Here is a 24,935-nt window from a genome sequence, read left to right on the forward strand (position 1 = left end):
ACTCTTCACACTCATAATTCCTGATGCCACTGTGTATCTGTGTTTGTCTGGTGAGGTTACTCTTCAGGGCAAATTTCTTCCCACACTCTTCACACTCATAATTCTTGACAAATGTGTGTGTCAGGATGTGTTCTCTCCACACTCTTCACACTCATAATTCCTAATACCACTGTGTGTCAGGATGTGTTTGGTGAGGGAACAGTTCTTGGTAAATTACTTTCCACACTCTTCACACTCATAATTTCTTACACCACTATGTGCCAGGGTGTGTCTGGAGAGGGAATTATTCGGGGTAAATTGCTTCCCACACTCTTCACACCCATAATTTCCAACACCACGTACTGTGTCTTAGGCCTTAGGGTATGTTTCTTGAGGTCAGATTGTGGTAATTTTTTTTTCCCACACTCTTCCCACTCATAATCCGTGACACTGCTGTGTGCCAGGGTGTGGTACCTCAGCCTACTTTTATGTTTAAAAGTTTTGTCGCACAGCTGATGACACTCAAACTTGGCTTCTCTGTGGCTGGAGCTGCCCGCCTCCTGTTGATTCCTGCCTTCACACCTGTGCTTCCCCGCACCTGAGGCAGACTGCTGCTGCTGCTGGCCACTCATGTTGCTGCCTGGCCTCACAGCCTCCACCGCAACACTGCTCCTGGCAGCACACGCCACGGCCCGATCTGCAAGGACCCTCGGAGAAGCCGGCCGGAGTGGTCGGTGCCAAGCACGGCGGCGGCCTGGACTCTGGTTGTAGTAGGTTGGGCAGTGTTTGGCAAGGTTATAGAGGTTGTAGGGCGGTTGTAGTAGGTTAGGCAGTGTTTGGAAAGGTTATTGAGATATAGGAAGGTTGTAGAGGGGTTGTAGTAAGTTAGGCAGTGTTTGGAAAGGTTACAGAGGTTGTAAGGAGGTTGTAGGGATGTTGCAGTAAGTTAAGCAGTGTTTGGAAAGGTTATAGAGGTTATAGAGGGGTTGTAGTAGGTCAGGCAGTGTATGGAAAGATTATAGAAATTGTAGGTATCTCCCTTCATTATACCACCATGGTGCCCTCCTATCCATCACATGCATGGGGGTGTCACTTCTGAGCGTCGTAAATGGAGCGAGCGAGCTTCCTTCTCCAAAAAGATAAATCTATAAAAATTTTCGTCAACATTATAAATTATTGACGATGGTTATATATAGAATTCAAATTACTCAGAATGAGAAGCTCTATGTAATGAGAAGGGTAAGAAAAGCCATGTGACTGGTGCAAGAGTGAAAGAATAAGTCCACCGCTGACCACACACATGCACGACCCACGCAAAGGTTGAAGAGAAAGCGAAAAATTGATCGAGGTGACAGATGTGACTCGTAACTTCTATTTGTCCTAATACTCTACACCTGCTAATTCCGTGTCGTGTGCGTGTGTCCTCCCACGTACTACACACACACACACACACACACACACATATATATATATATATATATATATATATATATATATATATATATATATATATATATATATATATATATATATATATATATATATATATTGTTACGAAAGCACAAACCTCAGCACTCCCGTAGACGCCCACAATTCCCCGACAGTCAGGACAGCACTCGGGAACACCAGCAGGCTAGACAAGAGATGCTAAGGGTACCACGTCCCACGTGATTCACGCACAGCCAGACAGAGCGGGTAGACAAACAGTGGGCAACACTCTCTTCCTTTACTAGTTCCGTTAGTTACAGGCAGTTACAGACACAGGCAGTGACAGTCAAACTCTTCAGGCTCACGCAACAGGCACTCGGCACGGAGGACACGCAAAGACAAGTTATCCAGAGCGGGGCCAACAACACACTGCCCAGTCACTGCAGTCACGCGACTTCTCTCCCGCCATCCATGCACCACTGCCAGACACCAGGCACAGCTGACACACACACACGCACGTCACACACTCAATCCCACAGAAAGAAATAAAGGCAACTTAGACTAAACAACAATAATACCCGGGCGTTACAATATATATATATATATATATATATATATATATATATATATATATATATATATATATATATATATATATATATATATATATATATATATATATCAAATAATTTAGAGGGTATGTCAGAACTATTTTCTTATTAATCAGAGTTTATACCGTCCCAAAGACAGCTCCAGAAGCCCATAGGAAAGTAAAAACAAATAAGATTTTGCAGTGACCACAGAAAGTAAAAAAAAAATATAGATTAATAAAACTATAAATAAAATAAAATAAAAAGCACACTATTAACATTTCCATGGCAATACTACAAAGGGAGCCAAGCGATGTAAACATTAACAACTGCCAGATGTCGCTCTTGAATTATTAACTTGACTTTAGCAATGAATTAAGGTATTACCATTATTATCATGACTTTCACTCAGCTTAAGCAATATTCTCAGATTTCAATAGTCAAATTCTACTTGTGTATGCTTTTGTCTCCGATCCGTTTATTTAATTTTTTTGTTCTTTGGATACCTGGAGCCTGGCTTAATTGAGTGGCAGGCAGGTGTGCGTGAGTGAGTCACGGGGACGCCGACTGTCACAACACAAAGGTACGAGTTGGAGAGAGATATAAGAGATACGGAAGGAGGGAGAAGACAGAACATTTAAAACCATCCTAAGACAAACGATAGACACTAGACAAAAGACAATGACAGTATCAAGTGCTGGAAAATAAACAGACATTAAAGGACCTAAAGGAAGACAGAGTGAAATAAGAAGCAATTCAAAACACAGCAGGTTCTAAGAAGAGCCCAACGTTACGAATATATATGCATACATGTACTCAGGATTTCCCGCCATGAAGTCGTTGGCTGGTTGCTGATCAGGTGAGATGAAAGATGTGCGAAGTGAGAATCTTGGTATTATTTCATTATTATTTCAGTCATTCACCAGTCTTAACATGGCTTTTCTTACCTTTTCCATCAGATAGAGCGTCTCATTTTGTGTAATGTGAACCTTATATATACCCACCACAAATTATTCATAATGCTAACAGCGGTCCTTAAATATTTATCTGTTTTTTTTTGGGTGAAGAAAGCTCGCTCTCACCCGTCACAATGCTCAGACGCGACATGCCCACACCAAAGTTGTGTTAGTTTGGTTAAGTTAGTTTGATTAGGTTAGGTGGTGGTGTGTGACAGGCAGTTGATAGCCACAGGTGAGGGTGAGCGGCAGCCAGTCCTTTCAACGGGAACACTGAGTCAATGTTACTGCTGGGTTACTTATTTGTAGGATGAAACTTCTTTTTCTGGTAGATTTTGGCCTGTACAGCCACAGCACTGCGTATATGCATGGTGATTGGCCAAAAATAATTGACATATTGGCAGGAAGTAAATGAAGTCCAATGATGTTCTAGTATGTCATTAAAAAAGACAGCTCTCATTGGCTGAACGAAAGAAATACAAGTGAGCATGCACCATTCCATACTGGAAACCAACATAATAACATACATTTCTGACTGAACCAGCACAGAGTTGAAAGAGAGGTGCAGAGCTCGCTGGACTTGGAAAAATCCAAGATGCAGCACGTTCTTGGAGCTATTACAGCCACACCAGACTCTTCCCTTAAAAGATATTTACATTTACAGCAAGTTTACAGTGTGTCCTACATAATCTGTAAATTTCATTGTTGTACAGGACACGGACTTGTTATAAAAAATAAATAAATAAATAAAATAAAATAATGCATTTTTATTGCAAATTAATTATTAATTTCTAAGGGGATTGGAGTCAGGGGGTAAAAATAAAAACTAATGATTTGCAGGTAAAACAACAAACAGATTAATTCAAAACAGGCCAAAAACTACCAGAGAAAACTAATTTTATCTGCAATAGAGAGACTTGTGAAAGAGTACTTGATTTTTGTCATTAGCAGCACTTAAGAACTTAAACACTTGTACAGCATTATTAGTAGATGGAAAAGCAAAGGATTAGTGAAAAAAAATGTATGAGCATTATTCATAGCCTTAAAGTTTGACATTTCTCATGTGACTGTATGTGTATAAGACTGTGATGGGACAGTTCCACACTACACACTTTTGCAGGGATAGCCAAAAGTCTCCTTTACAGGTGTCCACTACAGTGGCAGGAGTGTGAGGTGTGGCTTGCTGCAGCTATGGACAAAATCCTCAAACAAAGGAAGGAAGTCTCTGATCATGGCAGTTCTGAATGTGATGTAAGTGATCCATAAATCTAAGTGAATGTGAGCTGACAGACTAAATGTATAGAATATGAATTGATTATTTGCCAGAATTTATTAGTGATATTTGTGTCATGCAAGTGATGAGTATGAAGTGACAGTGAGATGGTGTGACAGGAGACAGAACCAGATGGGGACAGCATGTGGAGCACTACTTCAGTGGGCGCCAGTGAGGCCGGCACTGATAACTCTTCCCTAGACTCAGCCCTGCGTGATTTGCCTACAGTGCGTGCCAGTAAAGGTACGCACATTGAACAGAAGTAAATTGTATGGTCTGCTATCCAATCCTTATTATCTGTTTCCCAAGCCTGATTACTTCTCTTTGTGTTCTAACAATTCTTTATTTGCTGAATATTTTCAGCTGATGTGATTTTTCCTGTAACTTTCTCAATAGTTGAAAGGAAGTTTTAAAAACATCAGTGCCATAATCAGGGTTGTGCCTTCATACTGGTGCATATCATATTATGCTAAAATTATATAGTGTCAACATATTTTCTTGGATGTTATTTTAACTTTTAATTATCAGTGATTCTTGTAAACATTCTTGCTGACATAATCCACAGAAGATGATGATGAAATCCAGAGACTTATCTTGGCTGCTGAAGCGTTGGTGGTGGAGCGAGCTAGGCTCAAGATATCCAGTCCTTCCTCATCCACAGCCCTCAGGTGCAGTCCTGCAGCTGGTGGGGCTGAAGCTGCCTCCAACACAATCTTGGTACACCACACAGAGGCATTTGCAGGCAATAAATGTGGTGCAGCAAATTCAGGATATTTCACTGACACAGAGAATGGTAGCTATGCATTACACACATCCTCAACACTCTCAGGGGAAAGGTTGATGAACATGGACATCTGTGGTGAAAAAGATCACCATTCTGTTCAATCAAGGGAAACTTTGTCCAGCACTCCCTGTGATTCAATGATTCTCTCCAAAGTGTCTGACTCCTCTCTCAAAGTCTGTGATCACCTGGTGCCTGAAAACAGCATGCCAGCAGAGAACCAGACCAACATTCCCAGACTGTCCTTGGAGCTCACCAGAGCAGGGGTGCCTGAGGAGAGAGTTCCCTTCAACAAGGTGGAGAAGGAAGCCTGCAACTCTAGCATCCGAGGGTCATCTGGGGGTGGTAGGGAAGCTCAGAAGGAACATCATACTAAAGACTCAGGGAGGAGCCATTCTCCAGGACCACATCAAGCAGGGTAAGTAGCTACTGACAACCTTTCATTGTGCAACTTATTCATTTATGAAGTATAAGTATTACAGTATCAGCTGTTAACATTCAGATATAGTAATTTACAGTAGCATTTTCTTAACCTCAGGCTATTAGCAGTTGACTTTCAAATTGTAAATTAGTCTTTAATTCATTACATAGCTTTGTATTGAGCACAAGGTTTATATCTAAAAAAGTTAAATTAGTTCTGCAGATAATGAATTGTGCTTTGTACATATGTGATAATTTGGAAGCACACATAAATTGAGTTGTAGCCAGTATATACACCAGACTATTGAATATAGTGTATAGGGTGCAGTAGTGTTGTTGTTCATCCTGCAGCCTCACTCTTCCTCACAGGCCTTTCAGGAAGTCTCAGGTATAAAATCACATATCTGCATGATGCCCATGTGTTCAGTCAGTGTTGTTAATTATCAGTGTTTTTTAATATGCTAAAGCTTTTATTATTCTCATTTAAACAAGTTGAGTAAGATATACCATAGTTTTTATATATCCTGTAAGACCAATAACATCATACAGTAATGCTACAAACAACATTTTGGAAAAGAAGCAAGGCATGTATATCAGTCAACAGAATAATTGAATGGATAAACTAAAACAACTGTGACACTAAAGAAGAGGTGGAATTTAGAGAAGACTTTCACAAAACAAAAATTATACTGTAATGTTTATTCTATCATCCTCTTGTCACAGGGAAATTTGCTGTATTATGTAAAAGATCTGCAACATGTTTATCTTTAACCATTACAGAAAGCTGCATCCTTTCTGTTTAGTTTTCATGCTATACACCTCTCAATCTATTTTGCACATTAGCCTTTACATGCATGACAGAAACTGGTTTATTATGAAAGGATTTATTTTTAGTTTTCCATGAGCTTAATTTTTTATTTGCCATGGGTAAATATGTGGTATTTATGACAATGTAGCACTTTGACTAATGCAATGATGTATAATGGTGTTGTAACAAAATGAGAGAAAATTGCGTATAATAATGTCTTGTACAAGTAACTTATCTGACAGTTATGCTTATCATACTTCAAATCTACTTATATGCTGTATATTTATGAATGTTTTGGTTCCAGCAGAGAAGGTGGACAGGCAGCATCTGTAATGGTGCATGAGGAGGGCAGCTGTCTCCTGAATCTGGCACTCAGTGCCACCAGCAGCTTAAAGAGACTCACCAGGTGGGTTTATTGCCAGTCCACAAGGCCAACAATCATCTGAACAGTTATGACACAAAGCAGCACTCACATACATCAGTCATTTGGGATAGGAGGATGCGCCTAATGCATTGGTTTGTGTTACAGGCTAGTGCGGCAGGTAGGCATACTGCAGGTGGGGCCAGAAACTCCCAGATTAGCTGTGAGTGTGCTGGAGGAGTTGGGGCAGCATGAAGCACATCAGCAAGGATTGGAGGCTAAACTTACTGCTGCTGCTACCAAACTTCAGACTGCTGTGGCTCAGGTAAGGTGGATAGTAAGGGTTAAATAGACAAAACTATGTCTATTTGGTTATATGTATTCATGGTTGCATTATTTTTAGAATAAGATTTTAAAGGCACATCTTAATATTGATTTGTGCATTATTAGCACCCAAATTTGGAGTCACAAATCAAATTCATAGCAATTATACAGGATGCACTTTGAATCATTGCCCACAGGTACGAGGACTAGAGGGTCAGTGGCAGGAGCACCTGCATCAGACAGAGGCATCCCACCACAGTGCCTTGGCTCTCCTGGAGCAGCTGGAGGCAGGATTAGAGTCCTGTGGCCTCAGCCATATGCTGGCTGTCACCTCTCCAAGGAGGTGAGTTTTCAATTATATATAATTGTTTTATTTTAATTTATTTTATTTTATTTATTTATTTTTTTTTATGTAGGAGGGACACTGTTAAGTATAACAAAAATTCAATAAAAAAAAGCTCACTGAGATGCCGGTTCCTGTATAGGATTTGAAGCAGTAGTCAAAAATCGAAGGATAAGTGTCTTGAAACCTGCCTGTTTTAGGAATTCAAGTCATTGGAAGGTGGAAATACAGAAGCAGGCAGGGAATTCCAGAGTTCCAGAGTTTATATGTTTGCAAGACATGAAATAGATAAAAAAGTCATATTCTGTTGTTATTGTTTTAATTCTACACTGTACATAGAATGTTTACATTCAACCACAGCCTTTTTTTTAGTGAGGGAAATGGTTGTGGTAAGCTAACAATTGTGTGGTGTTGAGGCGATGCTCACCACGGGTTCTAGAAGATGTCGGGTCAGCAGTGGCACTGCTGATGGGTGAGCTAAGCAGGAGGATGCAGCGCCTCAAAAGGGCAGAGGAGGAGGCCAGCCATCTGAGGGGAGAGCTGCAAGGAGTGCGTGAAGTTGTAGCACAGCAGGACTCAAGGTGACTGACAAGCCTTATGATGGCATTAATGCTTTCATGTTTTTTCCTTGTACTCATAACATTTATTTGCTTCACATTCTGCCTTCACTCTCTTTTTGAGGTAATGAGGGTCTCATGCTTAAATATCATGGACTATTACAGTACTGGACGTTGAATTAGTCCGCCCTGAGTGTGGCCGACCAATTCAGTATAAAATTTTGCATCACTCTTAAGAGGACCTAAAATCACAACAATGTTTTGTGCTGCCTACACAGAGTGATGTAATAGTAGCAACTAGTGAGCCCGTCAAGCAAAGCCCAGTCAGTGTGTTTAACAGTCAACATGGATGTAAGGAAGGGTCAAGAAGGTTGCCGCCAGGCTGATGATACACATTTCCACCTATCTTGTCTGTGACGCTAAAATTGGATTCATCATTCCTCAGTATCTCTAGCCACTTGTAAGCATTCCACCCACTATAATATACAATGTGTGTGTGTGTGTGTGTGTGTGTGTGTGTGTGTGTGTGTGTGTGTGTGTGTGTGTGTATATATATATATATATATATATATATATATATATATATATATATATATATATATATATATATATATATATATATATATATATATATATATATATTATTTATTTATTTTTTTTTATTTATCTATTTATTTTTCTTCTCCAAAAACCACCCTACTCATCTCCTACCTAAGGGTCAAAAGGATCTTCTTCATGGGGCTGGTGAACCTCAGCTCCATGATATGTCTATTAATAGTTCTCACAGAACTATTAATAAACACATGCAAATGTGCATGTGTTGCTTTCTTTTACTCTCCTTAATATCACATGTTGGTTGCCACACTTTACAGTAGTGTGGGAGCAAATATCTGTCTTCTTGGCTTCGCTAGGCCTCTTCTTGTGAGTAGGGATTGTGTGGTCCCATTCCTGGTGAAATTTTGCAATCCAGTGCCAGACACTCCTTGGACATGCACTGATCTATTTGGAGACTACCTTTGTTTGTAGACTGGATTGGATTCCATTCGGGCAACAATCTGGCCAGTGGTCTGTGCACTTAGATCCTTTTTCTGGCCCATATTGACATCACGAGGGGCTCAAAAGAGGTGACAGTGTGAGCCAAGTGGGGACACAAGTGGGACAGAGCATGGAACAGAACACCAGCAAGACAAAGGCTGATTGACCTTTGCATTGTGGGGTCAGAAGCTCCAACCACTGTGCCACTCTGTGTAGGCAGCACAATGCTTTGGTGTAATTTTAGGTCTCTCTTAAGAATGAGGCAAAATTTGATTCTGAATTAGTTGGCCATGTCCAGAGTGGACTAATTCAATGATGAGCACTGTAGTTCAGTCAAATTATCAAGGGAAAGTTTTAAAAGAGTCACTTAGTATAGTCTCGTCTTTTTTTGTGTTAAGACTCAATACTACTTAATAACTTATGATATCAGTAAAAGTTATCACATGATCTTACTCTTGTGGCCTCAGGACAAGGCTAAGTGAAGCTGAGGCAAGACAGATAAAGCAACAGAGTCAAGAAGACCTCACCTCCCTCAGGCAGTGTCTAGCCCAGGCAGAAAGCACTCTCACAGAATCACAGTAAGTTATTCCATAAATGGCTTTTTCCTTGTACATGTTTTACTTGAGTCTGAGATTTTAATTTGCTGTAGTAAATATCAGAGCAATATTCATTTTGAGAATCAAGAAAATTTTTGGTATGCAGTAAATTAAATAGATTTGCAAAAATCATTCTCTTTTTATGTAATAGAATTTAGTCAGAATTTTTCCATGTTATGTGTCAATCTAATGAAATATCTGGCTTTTAAACATCCCTTCAGGCTGGAGAATGCAAGGTTAAGTGAAGAGGTAAAGAAACAGGCAAGTGAAAATAGTGCTGCCCTTGCTGCTGTCCAGAAGAAACTCTATGAAACACAGCACATGACAGAGACAAGGTAAGTAAGCTTTTCCTGCTAAAAACAAATTTTTAAGTAATTCTTTCAGTAATGCATACTACAATTAAGAACATTAATATTACTTTATCAGTCATGCATTACATCCATGAAGCTCATATATGGCCATAAATATTTATGAATTATAATGCTGGCTCTAAAGTACACACAAGTGAGGGAAATGGGCACCTCTGACCACTGTGTATAACTTTCCTTTAGGGTGAGTGAGTTGGAGAGAGAGTTGCATGTCAGTAGTAAGGAGAAACAACATTTAGAAGCCAGTGTGAGGGAACTGAAGGACCAGCTCATCCTGAGGACACAGCAGGTGCATTTAGTGGAGGTGAGTCTGGGATGGAGGGAAGGGAAGACTGAAAGAATGGAATGACCAGAGGCAGAAGAGGGAGAGGAGTGAGAAATATAAGGTAGCAAGGGTCTGTAATGAAGTTGTACAAGAGAAAGAGAATAAAAGCATGTTAAATAGAAGCTGTAATACAAAGAAGTCTTTTACTAAAGGTAAAGGGATAAAAGATAAAGAAGGCATGAAGATAACATGTTGATACTTTAACAAATACAAAAGCACAAAACATGAAGACAATAAGAAATCATTCCTTTCCCTGTCATTTAAAATTCTGTGCATTTACATGTATAAACTCATTTTGCATCTTGCTCAGGAGGAGAACAGTCAACTGATTGATAGCCTAAGGTCAGCATTAAGGCAGCAGCAGGCAGAGATGGAGCAGCTGCGTCACAGCCTGGAATCAGTCAATACAGAAAAGAGCCATCTGTCCAAACTCCATGATGAGCTGTGAGTTTGTATACTTGCACAAACATTATGAGAACTGTGCTGTACTGTAAGATGCCCTTGTGTCCTTTTGTGCACGTGGTGAATTACAATGTGAATAGTAATTCACCATAGTGAATTCAGTGTACACTGAAATGCGTGTGAATTGTCTGTGTGCTCCCATTTTGTTTTGACATGCAATATAGTCATTTTCTCCATTTTAGGAAGCAGGAGGCAGCAGTCAGAGATGAAGAGTTGGAGGAGGCAAAAGGAAAGTCTGAACAGCTGAAGAGAAAAGTTTTAGATCTGGAGGAGGAGCAAAGAAGAACTCAGAAAGACTTGCAGCATACTGTAAGTCCAATGTGATCATCTGGTAAAGTATACAGTAGAAGAGCCTCAAGATCTTAAAACACTGTAGTATAACAAGCACCAGGCACTAAAAAGTCATGCTGTGATTACTTAATAAAGTTTACCTAAAATCATTAAAACAAACACCAGGCACTAAAAGTCATGCTGTGATTAGTACCAAATAAAGTTTACCTAAAATCATTACACTTGGAGGCGTGGGGTTTGTGCTGTTTCTTGAACCCCATGCTGCCCCCAGGTTGACCGTCTTTCATCTGAACGGGGTGACCTGGAAGCAAAAGTCAGGGCACAGGACTTCACTATCCTGCAGCTGCGCACTGAGCTGGAGATGGAGAAAGTGCAGACAAGGGCACTCACAGAGGAGGCAGCTACCCAAGGGAAGAAGGTTTGTGAATGCTGTGCCAGTGAATGGGCTAGCAGCATCATTTTTTTTTTTTGGTAATGGGTAATGGGGAAGATAAAAGTTATGGTCAGAAAGTACACATTACTAGAATTGAATTTTATTGTGAATACAGTAATGAGTAACTGATCCTTGTGCATCATCTCTAATGGCAGATTTAACTTCATGGCAGATTATGACTTTTGGGGACAAGTTTGAAATTAAAGTATTCTTTTAATTTGTATCCTTCTCGTATAAATATGTTGGTTAATCATCATGTTTTAGTTATGAACTGTATAAATACATTATTAGCTAATGTTATGACAGCAGTATATTAACTTCCTTTCTAGTCATATCCTATCCATATCCTATCAATGTATCCCAAGGCCAGGGATCTTCAAGAGCGCCTCTGGACACAGGCCAAGAAGTGGCGCAACAGCAGTGGTACCAGTATTGACACCACAGATCATCACCAGGAGAAGCAGCTAGGGATGAGTGTTAGCTCATTACATGGGAGCTCCACCAGCCTCACACACTCCTTTGAGATCCCAGCCATCTCCTCCCATAAGGTAATGCTGCAACTCAGCCTGAAATGTTTGATAAATTGTTACTGAATGTCCTTGACAATTGTGACAATTATTTTTGCATTGGATTTTTATGCCACTATACAAGTGGCACCCAACAATGCTAACCACTTCACTGCTCAGACTATAAATGGTGGATCAAGTAAAACATGAACATTTTGTAACCTAGTTTTAAATCTGAGGCTGAAATGTCACATCCAAAGCATGCTTACTTCACGTATCTTGAAATACGCACACCACTTGAAAAGAATGCTGTTGTATTTACTTAAAATGATAAAGCATATTTAACTTAACCTCTTCATTTATGCTAAGTTATGGGCTCTAGTATATTGCAGTAGAGTATATGATCACAACATTAACTACTACGCTCCTCTGACATCAGGCTGAGAGAGGAGATGAAGGCAGTCTGGCCAGGGAGGAGCAGCTTCAGTCACTGCTCCAGGAGAAAGATGTAGAGCTACAAAATCTTCACCAAAGCCTTTCTGCCCAGATCAGCAACAAAAATCAAGGTAGACAGAATTTAGCTTTTGCATAACTGCTATCCATTGTCTTTATACACACTGTCTGATATATTTACTTCAAGGTGACTGTAGTACATGATGTGATCATTGGAAAAAGTTTGAAGTACTATCATAATTAATAGAAAGGGGTGTTCATGTGCAGTGTGTTTTGGACTTTCTCAAGTTGCCAACGTAAAGGTTTCTCCTTGTAGAGCTAGAGTTGCTGACCAATAAGTTGACGGGGTTAGAGGAGCAGCTGTGTACACTAGTGAAGGGCTTAGAGGCGAGTGCAGCCCTTGGAGACATCACCACTGAGGTTGGGCTGCTGCTACAGGAACGTACACAACACCTTGACTCGTTGCATCAGTCCTCACGCTGGCTGCAGGAAGAACTGTCCTCCTTGGCTATGGTGTGTGTGTGTGTGTGTGTGTGTGTGTGTGTGTGTGTGTGTGTGTGTGTGTGTGTTACATTTGAGGTGTACCACATTAGAAGGTGCATTCAGTTCAGTACAAAGTGCATTCAGTTCAAGTTGCAAAAAAAGGGTAATTTTGGTCAGTTTAATTAATTTATATCTGAGTGACCTACTACTGTGGTAAGCCTCATTTACTGACTCATTTCCTTAGACTATAAGTTCAAAAAGTGTAGCAAGGTGCACCATGACATTAATGACAGCTGCTCTTCACAGGATGCCTACTATTTTCTGCAATCTGTCCATAACTGAGCAAAAGTATTAATGGTTTTATGTTTTCAGTTGCTCTGCAAAAATTTAAGATAAATATTTCATCAACAGTTTAGACAAAATCCCTTTTACCATACAGGAGAACCATACACTGAACAAAGAACTGGTGGTGGCAAGGAAAGTGGAGGATTCTTTTGAGGATGCCCAGGAAAATGTGAGACGAGCAAGACAGGAAGCCAGGGAGGAACGGGTGGCCTCTGCTCGCCTTCGAGAGGATTGTGCCCGATTACAGGTATCTTAAGTACAACACATTTTTTTGTTTGTATAAGCATGTGATCACTATATGATTATTATAACATATAATTCCTGAGCTGCATGTCTTTACATCTCTTAGTTAATGTGTGAATTAGTGAGTCAGCAAGCCCCCTCTATCTCTTAGGCACAGCTGGATCAGATGCAGCACACACTGCAGCAGGAGAGGCAGGAGAGGAAGATAAGTGCAGTGGTGAATGGTGTTAAGGTAAGGATGCTGGTTTTCATTACTATATGCATATGTGTTTTAAGATGTGAAATACAGGTGGATTCTGTCATATTGCTTTTCCTGTTGTATTCAGTCTACTCATCAGTGTGTTCCCTTCCAGCATAAGGAGTTTGACAGCCTGTTGGAGTGTGCCACTGCTGCCCTCAGCCAGTACCAGACGTAAGACAACACCAAGAGTGCTGCACAGACTAGAGTACAACACAAAAGTGCCACAAATCAGAGCCGTGTAACTTCTTATTAACAAAGTCTCTTAGAGACTCTATAGGTTTTGTACTTGGAAATACTGTTCACACACACACACACACACACACACACACACACACACACACACACACACACAAAATGGGCGAGGCTCTTAATGTGTAGCCCCTGTTCACCTAGTAGCAAGTAAGTATGGGATGTAATCAGAGTGATTGTGGCCTTGCTGTCCCAGTGTGAGGTGTGTGAGTGGTCTCAGTCCTACCCACAGATCAGTCACTATGAGCTCAGAGATCTTTCTGTAGGGAGATGGCTGGCTGGGTGACTAGCAGACGACTGAAGGTGAATGACACACACACACACACACACACACACACACACACACACACACACACACACACACACACACACACATCTGGATGAGTTGATCAAGAATCTAATTATGACCATGATTTCCCCAAGATTGGAATATGTAGTGATTGTGTGGTTGCTAAGTAAGAAGGATGCAAGAAAACTAGGATACAGAGTGCAAGAAAAAAAAAAAAAAGATGGTTCTGAGTGTAAGAAACCTAATATGAAGGGAGGTTAAGATTGAGTCTCTAGTCATTGGAGTAAAGAAGTAAGAGAAGAGACCTGAGTACAATGTACAAAGTGATGAGAGAAACTAAAATGGAGAAGTCCTGTTAATGTGGGACGCAAGAGAGACAAGAGTTAATTGGTTAAACACACACACACACACACACACACACACACACACACACACACACACACACACACACACACACACACACACACACACACACACTGCACCCCTTTGAGCACTTCATAGAAATGCTAAGAAACTAACCTCAAACCAGGATATATTGCCCATGAGTGAGTTGTTGGAGAATTGAACACCTGACAAAGAGAACAGGACAGTGCCTTAGATGTTGGAACTAAAACAATTTTTAGATCCCAAGATAATTTTTGTTGACCTTTGTAGTTCCAGTCATTACACTGCTTCTTCACTGTTAAGATCAGTTTCTGGTGCTTCAGCTTCCCCTATACCATGGATGAATTAGACTTCCATTTTCTTTAAGGCTGAGCTTCTTGTGAAAGACATAATCATATATCACTGCACGATGTATATATGTAATACTTAATGGGGATGTTTACTGAAAAATTTATTTGAAGATGAGATAAAATGTTCATGAGAGGCTTTTGGTTAGGATCAGATTTCCTGACAAGAACTAAAGATCCTTAAATTCAGGACCCAAGATAATTTTTGGGGGAACTTTAGAGTCTTGGTCAGCATACACACACACACACACACACACACACACACACACACACACACACACACACACACACACACACACACACACACACACACACACACACACACACACACATATCCAGAAAACCTAAGCAACTCAAAGTTATCAAGAATACATGCCATTTATGTGTAAAAATAAAATTACAATGTTCTTGATAAATAACAAATTTTCATACCATTGTTTTTTCTTTAGTATTATGGTCTTACCATAATACTAAAGTATTATACTTTACTAATACTTTACTAATACTTTAGTATTTTGGTATTACCCAAGACCAAAGTGTGGCTTTAGTCACCTTTTACTGTTGAACTATTCTGTCATTGCAGTAATGAAGTTATTTTCTTTATGTTGAGTGCTGTTATATATTGTAGCAATATAATATTTTCTGCATGCGTTTCATGCTTTAGTCAAATTAAGCTGTAGAAATTTTTTTCATAGCTATTTATCATAACTGGGCTTGTAAGCTAAGAAACCAAAATGCTCACCACTGGGACAGTGCATCACAGGAAGTGGTGACAATGCAGCTCAGATGAAGCAGGTATTTTTTGGCAGGTCATTATTTGCGTGTATGTGCTGTACCTCATGTGATGCACTAATGTAGCACGTGCTGCAACACCATGTTATGAAATGTCTACTCATTACCAAATTTAGGCTGCAAGGCCTGCCAACCCTACATCTTGATATACCTATATGCACATGAAAGTCTCTCTCTCTCTCTCTCTCTCTCTCTCTCTCTCTCTCTCTCTCTCTCTCTCTCTCTCTCTCTCTCTCTCTCTCTCTCTCTCTCTCTCTCTCTCTCTCTCTCTCTCTCTCTCTCTCTCTCTCTCTCTCTCTGAGTCATCATGATCCCGCCATTGTCTGCCACCATCGTATCTCTCTCTCTCTCTCTGATAATAATATATGCTGTCTCTGAGTCATCTTGGTCCCAATTTTATTTGTCACTATCATCTTGTTTTTGGTCTCTCTCTCTCTCTCTCTCTCTCTCTCTCTCTCTCTCTCTCTCTCTCTCTCTCTCTCTCTCTCTCTCTCTCTCTCTCTCTCTAGCAAATTATATGTAGAGCCAAATATTCCATTGATGTGTTTTTCTGGTGATAGTGTGTCTTGAATTATTACTCCCAAGTCTTTTTCTTCTTTGCTCTTTGGTATTGTGATTCCTCCCATCTTATACTCCCATGAAGGTCTCCTTTTACTTCTTCCCATCTCCATTACATGGCACTTTTTTATATTGAATTCTAATTTCCATCGTTTACTCCATTCATAAATTCTATCAATATCCCTCTGTAGTTCCTCACAATCATCTTGGTTCTTTATTACTTTCATCAATTTTGCATCATCTGCAAACATGTTAATGTAGCTATTTAAACCCAACGTCATATCATTTATATAGACCTGAAACATTATAGGTGCCAACACAGACCCTTGTGGTACTCTGCTTGTTACTTCGCACCAACTTGATTTATTATCTCTGATTACTGTACTCATTTCCCTACCTTGGAGATAATCCTTCATCCACTTAAGTATTTTTCCTTTTAGCCCTCCTCGATGTTCAGTTTCCATATGAGACTTTTATGTGGAACTGTACCAAAAGCTTTTTTCAGATCTAAATAGACTGCATCAACCCAACCATCTCTCTCTTGTAGTTTATCTATTACTCTTGTATAAAAGCTCAGTAAGTTTGTTACGCAAGATCTCTCTTTCCTGAAACCGAATTGTTTTTCTGTTATTATATTTTCTTGTTCAAGATATTGCACCCATCTGTTTTTAATGACTATTTCACAGAGTTTACTTACAATACTCGTGAGTGAGACTGGTCTGTAATTCAGTGGTTCCATTTTATTACCTCCTTTGTATAACGGTACTATATTTGCTCTCTTCCATTCCTTTGGTACTTTTCCCCTCCTTCAAAGAACTGTTAATCATCTCCCATATTGGTTCTTCTAATTCCTCTCTACATTCTTTCAATGTCCATCCATTTACTTTGTCTGGTCCCATCGCCTTCCTAGTATCTAGCTCTTCCAGTAGTCTTTTAATTTCTTTTCTTTCCACTTGTATGTTTTCTATTCCTTTCTGTTGTTCCTCATCTGCCAGTGATGCAAAGACAGTTTCTCTTGTAAATACAGACTTAAAGCTTTTATTCAGTATCTCAGCCATCTCTTGTGTGGTTTCATAAATTTCTCCATTTTTCTTCAGCTTTGTAATAGTATCTCTATGCTTTATTTTTCCATTTACATATCTATAGAAAAGTTTGGGTTCTTCTTTACACTTTCCAACTACATCTCTTTCAAAATTTCTTTCTTCTTCTCTTCTTATTTTAACATAATCATTTCTAGCTGTCCTGTACTCTTCTCTATTTATCTCATTCCATTGTTTCCTCATTTTTTTCCAAGCCCTCTCCTTCTTTTTTGCCTCTGCACACTTTGCATTAAACCACACTTTATTATTTTCTTTTACCTTATATCTTGGCACATATCTTTCAACACCTTCTCTAAACTTGCTTAAAAACACTTCATATTTTTTCTGCACCTCCATACCTCTTAATAAATTACTCCAATCAATCTCTCCGTAGAATTTCTTTAACCCTGTAAAATCTGCCTTAGCATAATTTTTTCTCTCATTTTTATATTCCTCATTGAATTTTGGCACTTCTTTGATCTCTATCTCCATCTTCACATGATCACTTTTTCCCACTGGACACAAGTATTCTATACTTGGTTCATTTTCTGGCTTTTTTGTAAAAACCAAGTCTAGTAGTGATGGTTCATCTTCCCCTCTGTACCTAGTATTTTCTTTCACCCATTGATCCATCGTGTTTACCATCATAGTCTGTAAAAATTCTTCACTCCATGTACTGGCAATCCCTGTCACCTCCATCTCCCCCCAGTTTATCTCCTTGCTATTAAAATCTCCTACTAGTAACACCTTGTTTCTTATCTTTAGCATGTCATCTATACTTTTTATGAATTCGCTTTGCATGTGCTTATAATCATCAGTCCCCCATGTGTTGGTCTTTGGAGGCATGTACGCAACAATAATTTTTCTGCTTTCTTGTCCTTGGATCTTGATCTCCACACTCAATGTTTCTGACCTCCCTTCACCATATTCCACTGTTTTTATCAAGATGTTTTTTCTTACTAGAATCATCACTCCTCCTCCTCCCTTATTCTTTCTGTCTCTTCTCCATGTGTTATATCCTTCTTCTTCAAATTCAACATTAATCTCCCTTGTTAGTGTTGTTTCCGTAATGCATGCCACTTCTGATTTCTTTTCATGTAAATAATCTCTTAGTTCCCTTAGGCTGGACACTAATCCATCTATGTTTGTATACATAACTTTAATTTTATTTATTGTGGACCCATTTCTTTTGTGCAGTGTGTGTGTGTGTGTGTGTGTGTGTGTGTGTGTGTGTGTGTGTGTGTGTGTGTGTGTGTGTGTGTGTGTGTGTGTGTGTGTGTGTGTGTTTAAGCAAACTTAACCTAATCTCTTGAACTACAGGTGTGTGTGTGTGTAATAATAATAATAATAATAATAATAATAATAATAATAAAATAATAATAATAATAATAATAATAATAATAATAATAATAATAATAATAATAATAATGATAATAATAAACGATTTATTATTTAGGCAGTTAACAAACTGAAAATGTATGCGCGCGCGCGCGTACATTTTCAACACACACACACACACACTGCATAAGCATATGTACAACGAAAGAGAAGGCAACACACACACACACACACACACACACACACACACACACACACTGCATAAGCATATGTACAACGAAAGACAAGGCAACACACACACACACACACACACACACACAAACACTGCATAAGCATCTGTACAACGAAAGACAAGGCAACACACACACACACACACACTGCATAAGCATCTGTACAACGTAAGACAAGGCAACACACACACACACACACACACACACACACACTGCATCACCATCTGTACAACGAAAGATAAGGCAACACACACACACACACACACACACACTGCATCACCATCTGTACAACGAAAGATAAGGCAACACACACACACACACACACACGCATTAGTATTAAAGATATTTAAAAAGAAGTATCTGGAAACATTTAAAATCGTTCAAATGTCCACCCATTCTGGCTTAAACATAACGGAAAACACTTTAAAAAATCTGAACTATTTTCTAAAACCATTTAAAGTAAGCTACAAGCACAAATAAAAAATCTACCGAAAAAAAAAATCAATATTATTGGAAGTTGAACACGAATAAAAACAAGTGTACGGTGCACGCATTTCACTGAGCGGGACAGCAACACACTTAAAAAAACACCAACTATTTTTTAAAACCAATAAGAACCTAGTACAGGCTGAAATACAATATTTAGTTTTGGGACCGTAAAAAAATACGCCGGGAACGGCCCTCTTATTTACACAAAAACGCCAAAATCACCACTTTTCACGCAACACACGCGCTCAAATAACTTAAAAAACAACGAAATATTTTTACAAACCATAAAATCTTAGCTACAAGCCGAAATAAAATACTTAAGAAATAAAAAAAAAATAATATTGGAACCGGAGGGGGCTGGGGAGGTGGAGTTTATCCAAGATGGCGGCGGGAGGGGCCAGTGGAGGGGACGACCAACCCTTCTCACTCATTTAAACCCTCGCAAAACTTAAACTAAATAATGGCAGGTATATCTAACGAGCGGATATTAAAGTTTGGTCATGTGGCTCCGCTTTGCGACAGTATTGGTTTAAAACACTCACAGATAAGATAGATAAATGGCTGATAGACAATCCAAATTGTTTACATTTTCATTAAGTTAAATTTTACGGTTTTCAGCAACGAGACGAGGCTGGCACAGGGATATATTGTGCTGGAGGCTAGGTGAGACGCGTTAAAATGAGTTAAAACCGTGGATTGTTCAGTTATTTATTAAAAAGTTACGTTAAGTTACCTAAATTTATTCTAACGCTTCCTGACCTTACCTTCTCTGTGATGGTGATGGTGGTGGTGATCTACCTTCCTGCCTCCTCGTCACTATGGCTGGCTGTCTAGCACCTTTTCACAGCCAAACTTTTCTTTATTTTGCTTGTTTTCACCCACTGCTGCCTTTGAGTATCCACTGCTAGAGCCCACGCCTTCCTCATTACCAACTAAAGAAGGTTTAACTCATGGGTAAGCCTTGGCAGCCACTGTGTAGGCGTGGTTACACACACACACATACACACAAAAAAAAAAGAAAAGGAAAAGGAAAAGGAAAAAGAAAAAAAAAAAAAAATCCGTCAGGCTGGGAGTTGAAACAGACGTGCTAACACCACTCATAGACGCGACACACTGACTAATTCGTCAGGCAGCAGTCAGCGTTGCCAGATTGTTTTGGCCATATTATCATACTACACAGGTTGAAATAATTGTACTTCTAGTAAAATTATCGTACATATGTAATTATTCCAAATATCATGCAAAACTGCCACTTTCCAAATACAGCAGAATTTAGGTATATATATATATATATATATATATATATATATATATATATATATATATATATATATATATATATATAGAGAGAGAGAGAGAGAGAGAGAGAGAGAGAGAGAGAGAGAGAGAGAGAGAGAGAGAGAGAGAGAGAGAGAGAGAGAGAGAGAGAGAGAGAGAGAGAGAGAGAGAGAGAGAGAGAGAGAGAGGTGTGTGTGTGTAATGAAAAAAACAAAACAATGCCCTTAACAAACAAAACACTTTCCTAAATACATATCATTAATAATTGGAGAAAAAAACTACAGGACACTTCGCTAAGTTGTTTACTTACTATGTGGGAGATTACTGGTCTTGTTCTTCTATATATACATCCGGCACGTCGTCAGCAGCCCCGGCACTCTCTTCATTGGAGGAATATAGCACTCTTAATGTCATATTTATTATTTATTTATTTATTTATTTTTATTTTTTATTATTATTTTTTTTTATTTATTTTTCTCTTGCTCAAAATCTGGGGACAGGTGGATTGTTTGTTTATTAGTTTTTTTCATTGAAAATCTACAGTTCGTAGTGAGAGAGAGAGAGAGAGAGAGAGAGAGAGAGAGAGAGAGAGAGAGAGAGAGAGAGAGAGAGAGAGAGAGAGAGGCTGATTTCCATCATAAAACTGTTAGCAGATTAAAAAAAAAAGTGGGAAATATTAATAAGAGGCAGGCAGCCCTATTTCTTACTCTTTCTTTTTTTCAGGTCTTACACCCTACATGTTGGGAACCTGGTGGGAAAGGGGAATTTTCGGGTGGGGAAAGCTGAAGTAGAGCCTCTTACCACCAAAAATAAATAGGAAGCTGCCTGTTGCTGCTGCAGATCTATTTTGTATTTACCACATTAGTTGGGTTAGGTTTTAGTTAGGTTAGGATGCTAGCAGCAACAGCAAGATCAAGAACATGGTGGCCACCAATAAGAACAGCAGCAATAGTAGTCAGCTTCCTGTGAGAGGTTCAGGGAAACACCAGCAGTCCTTGATTGAGTATATTGAGGAACAGAACACCCTACACGTGTGATAGCTAGACGGCAACTGCCCCAAGTCACTCAGTAGCAGGGTTGCCAGATTTTTCAGAGCAAAAGATGCCAAAGTGTTTCCAATAAAGTGCCAAATAGCACAAAATAGTGCCAAACTTTATAACTCATAATATATATATATATATATATATATATATATATATATATATATATATATATATATATATATATACTACACACACAGATTGAGACGGGACAATACGAGCTTAGCTCATCTCCCATGTCACAACACACACACACACACACACACACACACACTATATTGCAGATGGTCTGACAAAAGTTAACTGAATAATTACTTGAACACTGTTGCAGGTAATTATATACAAAACTGCCTATTATAAAACAGCCAGAAAACACCTGCAATATATCGTGGTAACTAGGGTAACATTCCAAACAAGAACATATTTAAAAAAAATCTTTATTACTAGCCAAATGGTTATGTGCAAAGTTACAAAAATAGTTAATTCATAAATTTACAATGTTTACCCATAATAATCTTCATAGAGATAGATAATATATATTTTTACTTGTACATGTACATTTTCAAGATGAACCAATCTAGGCACTCCGTTCACATTAGGCTAATTATTGATCTTAAAGTTATAATGAAAGACCATTCCCTATATCTCCACATTTCCACAAAACATTCTAAATAAAGCATATGTAATTATTTGGCATTAATTGTTCTTTTAATAGTAATGAGATCATTCCTTACAGCCCCACATTGGCACACAACACTCAAAATAAAGCATATATATATATTCTTATAATATTAATGAGATAATTCCTTAAAGCCCAACATTGCCACACAACACTCAAAATAAAGCATACCATAGACTAGGAGCATACAAATCTATTTGGCATTAACTGTTCTTATAATAGTAATGAGATAATTCCTTAAAGCCCAACATTGCCACACAACACTCAAAATATAAATCTATTTGGCATTAATTGTTCTTATAATAGTAATGAGATAATTCCTTAAAACCCAACATTGCCACACATCACTCAAAATATAAATCTATTTGGCATTAACTGTTCTTATAATAGTAATGAGATAATTCCTTAAAGCCCAACATTGCCACATATCACTCAAAATAAAGCATATAAATCTATTTGGCATTAATTATTCTTATAATAGCAATGAGATAATAGCAATGAGGGGTGCGGAACTTAGAAAAATTCATAAAAATAAAAATACGCAAAATCGCAACAAATGAGACATCAGGTATGTCTCTATGAAGCATATCCTTTCTATTAGTAAGTGTTTTAACTAAAAAAACACACCCAGTGTTCTGCCAAATCTTTACCATTTTTTCAATTTAACTTCAACACTAGAACTTCATACTTACAGTTATGGTCGGTTACAGAGAACTTGTGGATGAGCAGCCCGTGCCCGGCGCCCGCGCCCCCGTGCAGTCTGTTCTGGGTCTTGGTCTTGTGTTTTGTTTTGATTTAGTCTTGACTCTTGATCTTGATTGCACATTATACAGATTGCGCTGTTTGTTGATGTTTTCATTTCTTCCATCAGTAATGATGGTGCTAACAATGCATTAGGCATTTCGAAATTTCAGAAAAATGGCTAGTGAATGATTTTTATCGAAAAATGCCAAAAAAGTGCCAAGATGCCAACTTGATTTTTTGGATGCCAAACGCATTGAAAAAGTGCCAAATTTATAGATTTTGGCACCAAAAGTGCCAATCTGGCAACCCTGCTCAGTAGCCCGCGCGGGCACCGGGAGCTAAGCGGTGTTGCAATGCATAGTTGCCACATATTATAGTACTAATTTATCTAACATCTCCCCCGCAAGTGAATGTTACAGGCATGTAACATGAAACTAACTACATAAACGAAAACATGGCATGGAGATATAAGAAAATAAAATCAACTCGTACATTCACTAATCCAAATCCATACTACAGTCATGTAAGTGCGTGCGTGTGTGTGTGTGCAAGTTACACTGACGTGTATGCTAGGGTGTGGGTCTGTGCGTATAGAACTGTATCACTGATGTGCTTGTATATGTGTGTGTGTGTGTGTGTGTGTGTGTGTGTGTGTGTGTGTGTGTATTATTGGACATAGTCTGTCATCCAGGCAGGTTGCTTGGGCTGTCGCGCGGGTCTCGCCAGAGGAGGTGTGGTGGTGTCCGCTCCTGTGCTCGGCGTGGACGTCGTGCTGACTTTGAGGTGCCGGCGGTTGCGTATCGACACCCTGCCACTGCCTGACAGCCTGATAGCGTACTTCCTGTAAGGCCTGGCTTCCAAGACCGTACCAGACCTGTTCCACATCCCCGTTGCTGGGTCCTGCACAAGCACCGCGTCGCCTGCCTGAAGTGTCGGTAACTGCCTCTGTGTTTCACCACGGGCTGCTGGGAGGAGGGCTTGTGACTGGGCCATGTATACTTCGCGGTCTCTGAGGGTGCGTCGCCAATGCTGTCCCACCTTGTAATGTTGGCGGGCAACAGGAATACCATCACGCAACTGTCGACCAGTAGCTAGTTGCGCAGGGGATTTATCGACGCCCCGCAGTGGTGTGTTGAGGTACTGTAGCATTGCTTGTGCCGCCCTGTCACAGTCTAAGCTGCCTCCTGCGCCCGTGTTACCCCTGAGTGCGCGTTTCGCCACCTTCACTGCTGCCTCGGCCCTGCCGTTAGACTGAGGGTACTGGGCGGACGATACTCTTGTTGCTACGCCCCAATCACGCAGGAATTCTGTAACTTCATCGCTAGTGAAGTTTGTGCCTCCATCTGTGGATAAGGTCTCCGGGGCTCCCCATCTCCTGAATAGCCTGCGTAAGTGGGTGATGACCTTGCTGGATGAGGCGTCGTTAGGGAAGTGGAACACCTCTAACCAGCCAGTTAATCGGTCAGCATACGCCATGTATGTGTGACCATCGAGCTGGAAAAAATCCGCTACCACAGCCTGGAACGGGTATTCTGGGGGAGGTGTGAGGACCATTGACTCCGGGGGTAGGGAAGGAGAGTGAAGCTCGCAGTCAGGACAACTTGCCCGGTGAGATTGTAGGTCACCTTCCATGCCTGGCCAGTACACTGACTGTCTGGCCCGCCTCAACATTGAGTCTAGTCCTTGGTGCCCGGCATGTAGGTGTGCAGCTACCTTGTATCGCAGGGGCTCCGGCACGACCAAACGAACACTACCCTGCTCGAAGGAGTATGTGATTATGTCCTCTGTTACTGCTAGACGGTCTCGCACCTTGAAGTATGGACGCATGTGAGGGGCCT

General features: G+C 39.7%; 2 protein-coding genes and 1 long non-coding RNA gene across 5 annotated transcripts in view; 1 reads left to right on the plus strand and 2 right to left on the minus strand.

Annotated features, from left to right (window-relative positions):
- LOC135101689 (zinc finger protein 154-like) overlaps positions 1 to 611 on the minus strand; it is a 1,929-nt gene extending 1,318 nt beyond the window's left edge. The window contains exons 1-2 of the mRNA XM_064006013.1: positions 309 to 611; positions 1 to 103 (exon numbers count right to left, since the gene is read on the minus strand). The exon at positions 1 to 103 is cut by the window's left edge and continues 243 nt beyond it. Of these exons, the coding sequence (XP_063862083.1) occupies positions 1 to 103; positions 309 to 611 (406 nt within the window). The remainder of the gene's footprint in view (positions 104 to 308) is intronic.
- A 1,780-nt stretch (positions 612 to 2,391) lies between these two features.
- LOC135101226 (rootletin-like) lies at positions 2,392 to 17,687 on the plus strand. Of its 3 annotated transcripts, none has more exons than XM_064004859.1 (20): positions 2,392 to 2,856; positions 4,099 to 4,204; positions 4,346 to 4,469; positions 4,792 to 5,425; positions 6,540 to 6,641; positions 6,765 to 6,921; positions 7,118 to 7,263; positions 7,680 to 7,844; positions 9,323 to 9,433; positions 9,673 to 9,786; positions 10,003 to 10,123; positions 10,455 to 10,588; positions 10,789 to 10,915; positions 11,169 to 11,315; positions 11,696 to 11,878; positions 12,276 to 12,402; positions 12,606 to 12,802; positions 13,212 to 13,364; positions 13,512 to 13,592; positions 13,714 to 17,687. In XM_064004859.1, exons 2-20 carry the CDS (start codon positions 4,145 to 4,147, stop codon positions 13,774 to 13,776), a joined length of 2,946 nt encoding a protein of 981 aa, XP_063860929.1. In that variant the 5' UTR covers positions 2,392 to 2,856; positions 4,099 to 4,144; the 3' UTR covers positions 13,777 to 17,687. The 3 variants fall into 3 exon arrangements, with proteins under 3 accessions (XP_063860929.1, XP_063860930.1, XP_063860931.1); XM_064004860.1 differs by having other exon boundaries at positions 2,392 to 2,580; XM_064004861.1 differs by having other exon boundaries at positions 2,393 to 2,856; positions 6,543 to 6,641.
- Positions 11,415 to 20,607, minus strand: LOC135101227 (uncharacterized). The gene is made up of 2 exons (XR_010269164.1): positions 20,121 to 20,607; positions 11,415 to 11,896 (listed from the first exon to the last, which is right to left on the minus strand). It is a non-coding gene; the product is annotated as an uncharacterized LOC135101227 (long non-coding RNA).
- Between the last annotated feature and the right edge of the window lie 4,328 nt (positions 20,608 to 24,935).

The sequence above is a fragment of the Scylla paramamosain genome, chromosome 6 (genome assembly GCF_035594125.1).
Source record: "Scylla paramamosain isolate STU-SP2022 chromosome 6, ASM3559412v1, whole genome shotgun sequence".
Taxonomy (NCBI): domain Eukaryota; kingdom Metazoa; phylum Arthropoda; class Malacostraca; order Decapoda; family Portunidae; genus Scylla; species Scylla paramamosain.

What these genes read in the sequence shown, in the direction of transcription:
- LOC135101226 (XM_064004859.1), top strand. Translation starts at nt 4,145, where the DNA reads ATGGACAAAATCCTCAAACAAAGGAAGGAAGTCTCTGATCATGGCAGT. An exon ending in CCAGGACCACATCAAGCAGG is followed by an intron (nt 5,426 to 6,539) that starts GTAAGTAGCTAC and finishes TTTTGGTTCCAG; the next exon opens with CAGAGAAGGTGGACAGGCAG. An exon ending in AGGATTGTGCCCGATTACAG is followed by an intron (nt 13,365 to 13,511) that starts GTATCTTAAGTA and finishes TCTATCTCTTAG; the next exon opens with GCACAGCTGGATCAGATGCA.